This window comes from Bos indicus, chromosome 11 (assembly GCF_029378745.1).
Source record: "Bos indicus isolate NIAB-ARS_2022 breed Sahiwal x Tharparkar chromosome 11, NIAB-ARS_B.indTharparkar_mat_pri_1.0, whole genome shotgun sequence".
Taxonomy (NCBI): domain Eukaryota; kingdom Metazoa; phylum Chordata; class Mammalia; order Artiodactyla; family Bovidae; genus Bos; species Bos indicus.
In genome coordinates, this window is record NC_091770.1 from 25,523,014 (window position 1) to 25,536,751 (window position 13,738).

The following is a 13,738-nucleotide window of genomic DNA, read 5'->3' on the forward strand; positions in this document are numbered from 1 at the left end:
ATATGTATGTCTTCTTTGGAGAAATGTCTGTTTAGTTCTTTGGCCCATTTTTTGATTGGGTCGTTTATTTTTCTGGAATTGAGCTGCAGGAGTTGCTTGTATATTTTTGAGATTAGTTGTTTGTCAGTTGCTGCATTTGCTATTATTTTCTCCCATTCTGAAGGCTATCTTTTCACCTTGCTTATAGTTTCCTTTGTTGTGCAGAAGCTTTTAATTTTAATTAGGTCCCATTTGTTTATTTTTGCTTTTATTTCCAATATTCTGGGAGGTGGGTCATAGAGGATCCTGCTGTGATTTATGTTGGAGAGTGTTTTGCCTATGTTCTTCTCTAGGAGTTTTATAGTTTCTGGTCTTACGTTTAGATCTTTAATCCATTTTGAGTTTATTTTTGTATATGGTGTTAGAAAGTGTTCTAGTTTCATTCTTTTACAAGTGGTTGACCAGTTTTCCCAGCACCACTTGTTAAAGAGATTGTCTTTTCTCCATTGTATATTCTTGCCTCCTTTGTCAAAGATAAGGTGTCCATAGGTGCGTGGATTTATCTCTGGGATTTCTATTTTGTTCCATTGATCTATATTTCTGTCTTTGTGCCAGTAATACACACCTACTACTTGCTTAGCTGGGGGACACAGAACCTTAGCATGATCCATTCTTTCAAGGCATTTACAATGTAAACTTGTCACAATGATACTTTGAAATCACACTGAAATCTACGCATCCAGGTAAGTGCTCACCTTGCTTGGTGTAGCTACTGCTCAAACTGCCTTTGGAAATAATTAAACACTAAGAATCGATTTAATTATTTTAAGCTCACAGTTTGTTTTTATTCTAAACTGTGCTACTTACCTTGGCCACTATTTTATTTGAGATTTATTATTCTTGCTATTTAGTTGCTAAGTCATGTCCTGTTCTTTACGACTTCATGGACTGTGGCGCACTAGGCTCCTCTGTCCATGGGGTTCTCCAGGCAAGAATACTGGAGTGGGTTGTGAGTTCTTTCTTCAAGGAATCTTCCAGAACTAGGGATCAAATCAGAGTCTTCCACCTTGGCAGGTGGATTCTTAACCACTGAACCACCAGGGAAACCCTTATCTGATACTTGATTAATTCTAAAAATCTAATTCATCCTCAAAGGAGGAAAATTTGCTATTGCTATTTGTGTGGATGTAGTACACAGATACACACATTCATATAGAAAGACACATACGTATATATTCTGTGGTTTATGAGGGCAATTCCCAAAGGACTGGAAAAAAAATCAGTGCTTGTCCAACAGGAATATATGAGCCATACATGTAAATTTTGATTTTCTAATAGTTATATTCTAAAAAGGACAGCATCACTGACTCAATGGACATGAGTTTGAGCAAACTCCGGGAGATAGTGAAGGACAGAGAAGCCTGGTGTGCTGCAGTCCACAGGGTGACAAAGAGTTGGACATGACTTAACAAGTGAACAACAACAATGAAAAGTAGAAAGAAACAGATGAAATTAACTTTAATAACACTTTTTATTTAAACTAATATATCAAAAATATTATCATTCCAATATGTAATCAATATAAACATTATTGAGAAATTAAACTTTTTTTTCATACCAAGTCTTTGAAATTCAGTGTGTATTTTATTCTTATAGAATAGTTCAACTTGGATCCACCACATGTCAACAGTTCAAGAGCCACATGTGGCTAGTGACTGCCAGACTAGAGAGGGCAGGATGGAATATTTAGAGCTATGGCTGTCATACCAAAAAAAAAAAAAAAGTAAAAGTGACCTATCCCCTACACATCTTACTCTGCAAAGTAATGACTCTAAGAGGTATAATACACTGATGCAAGTGAAATGCTGTTGAGTGACAACAGCTTGTGAGCACACTTAACTGGGGGTATAAACACTAAATAATGCCAGAGTTTGTGGAAAGGATGATTTCAAAAGGCCAAAGTCATCTTCATGATTCATTAGTAAAGGACAGGCAATCGGAGAAGAGAGAAGGGTATTTTACAATATTTAAGGGTAAACCCTTTCAGACAAAAAATAATGGTACTAACACACCAGGAAAAACTTAGTTCAACAAATGAAAGATGAGAGTCGATCACACAACTATGATAACGAACCCAGGGAGTGGACTTGTAAGTAGTGAGCAACTCTTTCATGAAAGAGGCTCTTTAAAACATTAAGCAGAGAAGTACTACTAAGCTACATGAAATTTGGAACTGAGATACAAAAATGGTAGAAACTATTTTTTGGTACTAAAAGTGGTACAAATGATTTACATGGTAACGTCTGATTCATAATCTCTTTATACTCTCTGGACCTCAGTTAACTCAAGTGTAAAATAAAGTGGATACGACCCTCAGGTCCCTTACAGCTAGAGTGACCTGTGATTTATTGTGCAAACCTGGACACTTTCAAGAGTAAAAGGGGCACTATTAATAATTATGCTGGGATAAGAGGTATAAACTAGAACCGTTTCACGGCCATAAAACTATATGATCCTCTTCTACCAAACGGATGCAACAGCTACTCCTATGCAGGGATGTGGAGCTGATCAAAGTCCAGGCGTGTTCTTATTACCTCTGCGTGGCCACAGAGGCCTTGTGGGCTAATATACACTGATCTGAGTGAGGCAGCTTCGCCTCTCCCCCCAGAGCATTTTAAATTGGTTTGAATTTGGGAACAGGATTCCATATGGACAGAGCTGGACTCTGACAGCCTGAATATATTTACTGAAGACAACAAATCATTGACAGACTAAATGTAACAGAGGAAAGGCCTGGCCTGCTTGTACTCAGAATCTGACTTTGTAATTGTAGCCTCCTTTAGACAGGCCTAATCAATTAGAAGAGGCTGATTTTAACCAGTTGCAGGCTCATTACCCTGCATTCCAGTTTGTGTTGATGAAAATCAGTTTCAGTCTGTGGCCTGGAACTCATGTACAGCACTTCCTGCAGCCTCTTATATAAACACATCAAAACATTTTTTTTTTTTTGGAGCTGCCCCTCTCCGTTTTAAGAAAACCACTTTGTGAATCATGATGAAAATAGAACAACTGCATGTGGATCTGGGGCCCATACCAGGAAACATACGTGACACCAAGGAACATGTACAAAGTCAGAGCTTGAGGTGGTGCATGGTAGATTGGAGACTGAGTCTCAAATATCTAGGCTCCAGCAACAAATGAGTCCACTCGGTTATTGCCGCAAAATGGAACAGAATGAACTCCTGAGTTACTGAAAATGACAAGAGTCGAGTCCAGACTCTTCCCGGAATGACCAAATAGAAAACAAACTTGCAACTAAACAAGGACAAGTTTCCTTGGGAAGCTTTTATGAAGGAAGCGTATGACACTAAGTGTAATTTTGATATGTGGTTTAGTCTTGCAAAAGTAGAAGTGGGGGAGTGCGTGGGAGAGCCATTCAAAACCCCACCTACATTTCAAAGACCTGTAATCACTCCAAAATATAATGTAACTGTGAATCATACCTGGCTGGTTGCCTTTTGAGAGTTTGTCAAGGCAGCAAGTCAACAGGAAGAGGATATCAATATACACAGCTCTGGTCACCAAACATGGATTTTGCCTAGAAAGGTAAAGAACAGAAAATAAATTGGTAATTTTTCTCTCTCAGGCCTGGGCCACAGAAAAGAGAAAATGGGTATTTTCTACCAGGCATATCATAAGGCTTAGAGAGTTGTGTGTGTGTGTGCTAAGTTGCTTCAGTCGTGTTCAACTCTCTGTGACCCTATGGACTTGTAGCCCACCATGCTCCTCTGTCCATGGGGATTCTCCAGGCAAGAATCCTGGAATGGGTTGCCATGCCCTCCTCCAGGGGATCTTCCTGACCCAGGGATTGAACCCATGTCTCTTGTGTCTCCTGCACTGGCAGGCGGGTTCTTTACCACTAGCGCCACCTGTGAGCCCCAGAGAGTTGTAACAAATGCTAAAAATGATGGACAGTCACCGATGGTGACAATGGTGAAATTTTCATTTCTCATGAAAAGAAAATGAAAATAAAACCTTAGTGCTTATGGTGGAGGTTGGGACTGTGTTTGTACAAAACAGAAAATTCTATGCTCTGGCGCCAAAGAAAATTAACTGAAAACAAACAAAAACCAATACCCTGTTCCAGTTACATGAAGACAAGAGGGAAGTAGGGAATATGACACCATATTCTATTATCTTCCTCTTAACTGGACAAATTTAGGGGAAACATCATTGGTTATGAATATCAGTGATTTAGCATTTTGGAGGAGAATTGCACTCACAAATGATAAACTGTATTTACAGACTTAAAAAAGCAGCTGAAAAAACAAACATGAAAGTATTAACAAACACTATTGACAGACATTCCTTTCCTGATAAATGAGATTTTTTTTTTCTTCTTTCAATAAATGGAGGTCTTTTTACTCTTTGAACTACATGCTGGAAAAAGTGGGCTTGGCTTGAGGGGGTCTAGATCAAAATGGAAGAATGAAGACTTTTTTTTGAGAATAGTACTGAATCTCCCTGACTCTGAGCCTCAGTTCATACTGGTCAAGAAAAGTGCCCAAACCTCCCAAGGGTACTAATAATTCAGTTGGGAAAGAATCCGCCTTCCAATGCAGGAGACGCAAGAGACACAGGTTCAGTCCTCGGGTCAGGGAGATCCCCTGGAGGAGGAAATGGCAACCCATTTCAGTATTCTTGTCTGGAAGCTTTCGTGGACAGAAGAGCCATTGGGTGGCAAAGAGTCAGATGTGACTGAGCACATGCACACGAGAGGTAAAAACAACAGGGACAGACCTGGGTTTGAACCCCGGCTTTTTGCCATCTAGTATCTCTGTGACCTGAATCAGATTTCTGACGGGCACAATGGACCCCGCAATCACCTCACTGAGAGTCACTGTGAGCATGTGATTCGTGTGTTCCCTGCTCTGCTCCTCTGCCTCCAACCTAGGATGAGGGAACGACATGAGTTCCAGCTAGTATATTTCCATCTGGCTTGATCCTTTGATGTATCCTTCTCACTTCCTATAAGTTAAGTTTTACCATTTCTCTAAAGTTTATTCTCACTCTATCCTGAACTGCCCATATCCTAGGGGCATGCGATATCTGCACGAAAAGCAAACCAGATACTTTTCCATTAAAACAAAACTGTCTTGTTTCAAGATTTCCCTGTTGCTGACCTGCCTCATTTCTGTTCCCTGACTTACTTCACCTACAGTAGCTGCTTGCTCCCTGACTCTGACTCTGCCATAATGACTAGTTTATATGTACACTTCACATTTGGCCTAGTTTCATGCCTATGCCCAGTTATTTTTAAAAATTAGTTTTAAAAAACAGGTAGCACATGCACATGGTATAAAAATAACTCAAACAGTACAGAAGGGTATGCAGTAAAAATGAAGTTCCTTTTCCATGCCCCCACCCTCTACCCACATGTTCTGTTCCCCTGAGGCAACCGCTATTGCTGCTTTCTAGAGCGTATCCTTCCAGGCACATTTTACAAGCATCTATCTATAGCTACCCACTTGTTTATTTTTATATAAGTAGTGGTTTACTACTTACTGAGTTCTGAGCATTACCTTTTTTTCACTAATACATTTAAGATATCATTCTATTAAAAAACACAGATTTGCCTCATTTCTGAAATGGTTGTGAACTGTTCCATTTCATGGACGTACCCATCCCCTAATGAAATAAGTCAGACTGTTTAGGATATTTTGCTGAAAACAATGATGTAATAAAGATATATGTATATTAGTTTATGCATATGAATGGATATTCAAAAGAGAAATCCGTAGAAGCTTAAGTGCTGGATCAAGATATTCATGCATTTAAAATTTTGCTTCATTTAGATCAGATGCTCTCCAAAGAGACTGGGACTACTTATGCTTTCGCCAACAGTGTTTAAGATTCCCCTCCAGCTCCAACAATCTGACTCACACTGTGATTAAACCTTTTGACCTTTGCCAAGGTGATAAGTGGAAAAACAGTACCTCACTATTTTAAGTCATAATTATTTTATATGAAGTTGCCCATCCCTTCATAAGCTTTTCAAAAATATCTTAATTTCCTTTCCTATGAACTGTGATCAAATCTCCGATCTATTATGTTATTGGTATTTTCCTTATTGATTTGTAGGAGCTCTTTGTATATTAAGGAAATCTGTCCTTTGTCATATGTGTTGCAAATATTTTTTTGCAGTTTATCATCTGACTTTAAACTTATTTACAGTACTTTTCTGGAATTCAAAACTGTTTGGTTTAATGCAGTCAAATATATTATTTTTATCTTCTGGATTTTATGTCATGCTACCAAAGTCTAACCTTTCCTCAATATAGATTTATATATTTTTCTTTAGTACTTTTTCTTCTAGTACTTTATAGTTCCATTTATTTATTTCTTTATTTGTGGCTGTGCTGTATCTTCATTGCTGCACCTGGGGTTTCTCTAGTTGCTGTGAGTGAGCTTCTCATTGTGGTGGCTTCTCACTGCAGAGCACAGGCTCTAGGCTGCATACGCTGCAGTTTGCAGAGGGCTGGCTCAGTAGTTGTGGAGTATGTGCTTAGTTGCCCGTGGCATGCAGAATCTTCCTGAGGCAGGGATCGAACTCAGGTCCCCTACATTGGCAGGCAGATTCTTAACCACTGAACCACCAGGGAAATCTTAGTTTCATTTTTTGTTCTTGGCAACACTCTGATCTATTTGGAATTTACTCTCCTCAAATCTTACCTTTATATTTTGTCTCTATTCAGTTTTCCTCAGGTCAGTCAAATTTGACTTGTGAAGTTGAAAAGTCCATAGTCTACAAAAATTACTTTAATAACAGTATCATTCCCTGTTCTGGCATGTCCACTGTTTAAAATGTGGGATATCTTTCCTCCTCCCAATGGAAAATCACTCAGGAGAGAAAGCAAGGAAACCTAGTGCAAAGGGTTAATGAATTATCAGACATGAAGCACAGGGCTGAATAATAAACGGCCTGCAGATAGCAGGATGAATGCCTCCTGAACATCCAGCTGCGAGCCAGGTGCTGGAAAGAGATGCACAAGAGACGATTTCTGGCCTCGGAGAGTTCTGTCTTGTTTTGGAGAAAAAAATACAGACAAAACTCAGGACAGGATGTAAGGAGTTAAGGGAAAGAACATAATAGGGTGGACTAGAAACATGGACGGAGAAGGCAATGGCACCCCACTCCAGTACTCTTGCCTGGAAAATCCCATGGATGGAGGAGCCTGGTAGCTGTAGTCCATGAGGTCGCTAAGAGTCGGATACGACTGAGCAACTTCACTTTCACTTTTCACTGTCATGCACTGGAGAAGGAAATGGCAACCCACTCCAGTGTTCTTGCCTGGAGAATCCCAGGGACAGGGGAGCCTGGTGGGCTGCCGTCTATGGGGTCGCACGCAGTCGGAAACGACTGAAGTGACTTAGCAGCAGTAGCAGCAGAAACATGGAAGAGATGTATGAAGACCTAAGCCCAAATGTAAACAACAGGAGGAATTTAGACAGACAAAGCTGACAAGCAAGGGGATTTTGAGAGGGGGCAATAGAGGCAGGAAGAAAGGAGTCTAGCTGGTCTGGGGACCCATGGGAGATGGGATACTCTGTGCTAACTGGTGCTCCTTGGTATAAAAATGTACTGCCTGCTCCATTTGACCTCACAGGGTCATAACTTCTCACCTGAGATGTTTTCCTGCTAATGAAGTCACATAGAACCATAAAGGGAAGTTTTTGGGAAATTGGTTTGACTTTCAAGCTCAGGGAGGAACCTAGTTTCCATGATATTTTTAGCTAAATTAATATATTTTAGAACAGTTCTAAATGAATAGAGGAAATGTTGGCTATCTTTACGTCCCCCTGCCAGGCTGAAGTGTTCTGCACCTTCTCTTGGCCTGGCACAGGCTGCCAACCTTCCTGGCAGCCTGGGACTCGGCAGGGACCACTCTGACTGCTCCCAGAACTGAGCTTCTACGCCAAGTCTGATGTAGTCAACGAGATCGTGGGAGGCTCCCTCAAATTCTGCTGCTTTCGATTCCAGGAAACAGAGAGGATCTGGGGCTACAAAGGAGTCCATCCATGGCTTCTCCTTCAAGACTGACTCAGAGAGAAATTCTGGCCCACAGCCCACTGTGCAAGGCTCCACCCTTGAGGAGAGCCACAGCCTCACAGCATCGCTGTCTGGAATCAGAGTTGGGCTTCACTCTGAATTGGCTTCTAAGTCAGGAAAATAATTTTTTTTCTTTTTCTCTCCCTGTTACTTGGTGTTTGTTCTGACTTGGAAATGGTACACTGTGAGTTCAGGGTGAGCCAGAGGTTTGTTCTCGGTCTGTCAAGCCACTTTGATGATGGGAATAAAATCCTGGGAAAGAGCAAGCCAGCTGGACAGGAAACCAAGCCACAGGGTTTTGGTGGGTTGGGGTTTTTTTTTCCTGCCCCCAGATGGAAAAATCCTGGCACAGGGCATGGTATAATAAAGATTAAGAGTTCAAAAAAAAACTCAGGAGTGGTCGGGGTCTAACAAATGGGCTAAAAAACAGCATAATAGAGGTTTTAGAACGAGTAACAGGAATCAGGTACTATGAGGACTGAGTACATAAATAAAGCGAAATGCAGGCCTTGTTAAATCTTTCTTCCACTCTTTTTATCACTGGTCCCTTGACATATATCCACCCAAGAACTCGATCTCTGAACTTCATTAAACCTCCTGCCCTCTCTCCTGGAAGCTGGGGGAAGCAGAAGGCAGAGGAGAGAGAGTAAGGCTTCCCAGACATGTTTACAATGGCCCTAGTGTCTGGAGGACACCAGAAGCTCTTGGGAAGCCTGTGATAAATTATTCACTTCTTCTGTCCCTTCCGGAATCCCAGTGGCAGCAGCGATTTTTAACTGAAGCCCATTCATTCAGAAAACATTTACTAAGAGGAAACTGAGAGCCCAAAATAATGCCAGGGTATGGATATATGAAGACGAAATGAGTCAGTGGCATTCATCACTGCCCTCAAGAAACTTAGAGTCCTGAATTGTGTTTTTCAAACTGTAGGTTATGACCCATTTTGTTGGTTATGAAATAAACTAGTAGGTTTAGATGACCACCTACTAGTATTAAGAGAAAGCCTAAGAGAAAGAAAGGAAGGAAGAGGAAGTGGGGATGGAGGAAGGAGGAGAGAGCTAGCTAGGGAAAGGGGGAGCAGTGAAAGATAATCACATTGCATCAAAGCAGTCAGGGTAAGCATCGCTCCCTTAAATTGTTAAATATAGGATTTCTAGAAAATTTTTGCCCAGAAAGAATTTTTAATAAATTATCTTTGATATAATTTATAAAATGTGATAACTTTGAGTAAAAATATTGACTGATTTAGTCTAATGTCCTTTTCTTTTTCAGGTAATATGCCACCATCTATAATACCAAATGGTATCAGTGGGGTATTCTTGATATCCAAAATGATGGTGGATAACATTCCTGAAATTAAATCTTCTAAATCTTGAGTAAATTCCCTCTCATTGTATTTTTCTACAAACTGTTCATATCTTATGTAGACAGTAAAATTTACATTATGTAAGATTTCACAGGTATGTTTGTGTATATATCCACACAGATATATACACGGGGAACAAAGATACATACTAAGTCACCTGTAAAGTCTCTTTCTGGTTGTGAATGGCTGTCAGAAAACCTTGAAAGGCCGTGGTTTAGTGAGAGAAACACACAACCAATCATGTGGTATGACTGGTGCTCAAAGGAGGGTTGACAAGAATAAAAATTAAGGGTGGACCGGGGGGGAAACACCTCGGTAAATCCAGAAGTGCCTTTGCAGGAGGAGTCTAAGAGATGGACCGTGGGCAGAATGACTCCAGCAGAGGAAGCAGCATGTCCGAAGATGACGGCATGTTACGTGTTTGAAAAATAACAAGAAGTACAAAGGGGATGTGGAATGGATGGGACAGTAGGAAATGACGCAAGATGATGACATGCCCCAAATGGAAGTGCTTAGGAGTGACCTTTCAGAGCTCCAAAAGCTCCAAATGGTCCCAGGTGGGACCCCACTGGTCCACTGGACGGCTGGGGCCCCCGGGGCCCATTAGCATGCAGCCTTGGAGGGTTCCCAGCAAGAAACAGACAGTTCACTTTGGACATATTTTTGCTTGTCACCTTGGATAACTTTTTCAGAAGAATTCACTGCCATCCTCAGAGGGCTGAAAACAACTGTTCTGGCTTTAGGCTGCTAGTGTCTGTTAAGGTTTGCTGCTGCTGCTAAGTTGCTTCAGTCGTGTCCGACTCTGTGCGACCCCAGAGACGGCAGCCCACCAGGCTCCCCCGTCCCTGGGATTCTCCAGGCAAGAACACTGGAGGGGGTTGCCATTTCCTTCTCCAATGCATGAAAGTGAAAAGTGAAAGTGAAAGTCGCTCAGTCATGTCCTACCCTCATCGACCCCATGGACTGCAGCCTTCCAGGCTCCTCTGTTCATGGGATTTTCCAGGCAAGAGTACTGGAGTGGGTTGCCACTGCCTTCTCCACTGTTAAGGTTTAAGTCCTGAGAAATCCATCTGGACTTCAACACAGTCAAGGTCGAAGGTCACTCGAGACCCCAGGGAATTACTCTCTCCCAGAATCCTGATTAGACTCATGGTTTAACTTAATTATCTAGAAACGTTTACTAAGTACCATGGGGTGTATCCTACTTGGAACAGGAGTAGAGAAGGGGACAGGTTCTGGCCTTGACGAGCTTATGGTCGTGTGTGTGTGTGTGTGTGTGTGTGTGTGTGTGTGTGTGGTGGTAGAGGGTGTATGTGGAGAAAAACAACACACACACAAAACAATGTGAGAGAACATCATGGAGGAAGGGCCTGGAGATGTGGAAAGACTCCGTGAGTGAATGGAAAGCGGGAAAGATGGAAGCAAGCTTGCCGCATGCTGGGAAGAATGAAGTCCAGAAAATCAAACAGGTGCAGCTGGCCAGTTTGATAGCTTGGAATGACTCTGGGTCATGAGTCCTGGCAGGGGCCCATCAAGGTCCATGGCAATCTCTCCCTCTAATCTGGGATCCTCTGTGAACTCACTCCCATTCAGGTCACGTCTGGTCTGCACCACAGTGGCTACAAAGCCTCTTGCCATGGAGCCAGCACTGAGCTTAATGAAGCAGTATTCTGGGGACCACCCCCAGGACTGAAATAGGCTGGAAAGAAGAAAGCCAGAAAAAAAAAAAGAGAGAAAGGAGGTGAAGAGGAAGGCAGAGAGCGGGCAGGTAAGAAGCTGGGCCACAGGTGGGAGGAGCAGAACAATGCGGTGGGGAAAGAGGCAGAAAAGGGAGGGCAGAAATGGTCTCTAACTGTCCCCACACCCCGCCACAGTCCCCTCACTGGACACACATCGAGCCACACCATGTCCTGTACTTAAAACTCACTTCAAAGCCTGTCCTCTAGGAAACTGTCCCTGACTAACAATCAGAGACTGGCCTCGGAGAACAGTGTGAATGGTGGACGTCTCTTTGGACTTCCTCTGATCTCCCAGAGATCCCACTGGCCATCTTTGTACTCCTCTGCAGTCTGAGACTCTGCAATGGTAGCTGTCCGCAGACCAGATGCCATCTCGCCTTACATTTGGTTATAAGAGGAAGAGCTGCCGCGGTGAGGAGCCAGGAGGTACTTCTCTGATGTGGGCCCCATGAAGTCATATAAATGTGGAAGTGTAAATTAAATAAAAAGGACCCCTCTCTCCCTTCTGATTTCCATTTTTACCACGGCCCCCAGCCAAGCAATCATTCCTATGACATTTCTGGAGAAACAATAGGGGATTTGTTTAAACCAAGATGCCAAATGGTCAGGAACTGCAGAATATATAAGTTCTTGCCCCCACTCTGTAACATACAGAATTCAGATCTGCATGCAGGGCCAGCTGGCAGCAGCACGCAGGGCCAACACCCCCTGTTAGCCACGCCCTGGCTGGCTAACACCCACTCCCGGCCCTGCTCATTTACCTTGTGCTCCCCCGGGGGAGGGGAGGCTGGTGGCAGCAGAACTCCATTTTATGGTATGTTCCAGCTTCCAGCCAGCCTTTCTTGGTCTGGAGCTCTGCTAGTATTTATACTCACACCCACACATATGAGCTGCCCCACAACCCTCCTATTGGGATTCTCCTTTTAAAGTGAAGCCATCTTCATGTCCTGCTCTGGGTATTGACCAATGTGTAAGGAATTCTTACCAAGTTGTCAGGCACAAGGCAAGAGACCATGAGCTGTGAGTCTGTCCAGAAAGGGACCATATGTCCAAGCCATATGCTCTAGGGCACAGGGGCTGCCCCTGGAAAGGCTGCCTTGTGTCCGACTCTTTGCAGCCCCGTGGACTATACAGTCCATGGAATTCTCCAGGCCAGAATACTGGAGTTGGTTGCCATGCCCTCCTTCAGGGAATCTTCCCAACCAAGGGATTGAACCCAGGTCTCTCACATTGCAGGCGGATTCTTTACCAGCTGAGACAACAGGGAAACCCTCCTTTGCCTCTGTGAAAAGAGGACCCCAACTACTCTACCAAGGTTCTGAGTAGGCACTTGGCAAAGGCCCAGGCAGTCTGCATAAGGCCCTAGGGCTCTGCTTAGGTCAAGGTCAAAGTCACAGCCGCCTCTGCTTCCCAGGGGAGTGCTGCTATATGAGAGGAAGCCCACCAGCTCAATGCCAAGGCTTTGTATTTCCCTCCAAGAAGGCTCACCTGCCTTTTCAGAGGACCCCCAGGGAGCCACCCACCCCTCCCAGAGGCCCTCATATTTTTCCATCTTTCTATTAGGCATCTTTTTCTCATTAATGTACTAACACTCAAGTTATGTGGAGAGAATGAGGAAAAAGAGACCTTGTGTGGGGGTTGGGATTTGTTCAAAGCCTGAAGAAACCATTTTAGAGGGTGTATGTTTTTTATTCCTTTTATGAGAGATGCATGTTTCCCCCCCTCTGTGACTTGTTTAAAAGTAAAGTTTAATATGCTGCCAGAGAAATTGCTGGTTAATAACTTAATAAGCAATGTGCTAGGGATTATGGGAGAAAGGTAGTGTCCAAGAAAACTTTTATTGTACAGTTTGGGGCTTGGATTAGCTTCAGTTATTACATAAAATGCTAACAGAAGTCCCCTTTCTTTTCAAACTTTACTTTCTTCCTAGATTATTTTTAAAAAATTAGAATATATAAGTGAGGTGAGTGAAAACTTCTACTAGCTGCAAGAGAAGTCTGAATGTAGATCACAGGTGAGGATTTCTAACAGTATAGTCCGAACTTTGTTCATGAAATCTTGGCGAAGCACACGCTTGGAAATTAGCCCTGGCCGCAAAAATAATATCAACTGCATTTTATTAAAAGTTTTATCTTCAAAAAACATTTTATCTTTAAAAGATTCTTGAGAGGAGAAAAATAGGCATTATTATTCCCATTTTTATAAATCAACAAAGTAGCTCACATAGCTCAAGTGACCTGTCCAAGATCAGGGCAGAAACCAAGAATAGCATCAAGGTTTTCTAGACAAATTGTATCTGTGAGTCCCAAACGCAGTGCAATGAAAGGGGAGAGGCTGGGCTGAACAATCAGAGCATGCTGCTTTGCACGCTCTGGTGGCGTGTCCTGGTGGCCAGTCTGGAGAAGAGTGAGGTTCGAAGTACAGCTGTTTCTGTGCGGGCCACCAGAAAGGCCTGTTTTCAACATGGCCAACAAGACTGATAAAGACTTCATTATCTGACAATAAATATTCCCTATTTGCTTAGCTCTTTCGTACTTGCATGCC

At 42.7% G+C, this 13,738-nt stretch overlaps 1 protein-coding gene across 5 annotated transcripts in view; it reads right to left on the reverse strand.

The window, feature by feature from the left end:
• Positions 1-13,738, reverse strand: part of THADA (THADA armadillo repeat containing) — a 334,979-nt gene that overhangs the window by 79,241 nt on the left and 242,000 nt on the right. For all 5 annotated transcript variants that reach the window (XM_070798571.1, XM_070798568.1, XM_070798569.1 and 2 more), the window contains one exon: positions 3,483-3,577. In XM_070798571.1, the coding sequence (XP_070654672.1) occupies positions 3,483-3,577 (95 nt within the window). The remainder of the gene's footprint in view (positions 1-3,482; positions 3,578-13,738) is intronic.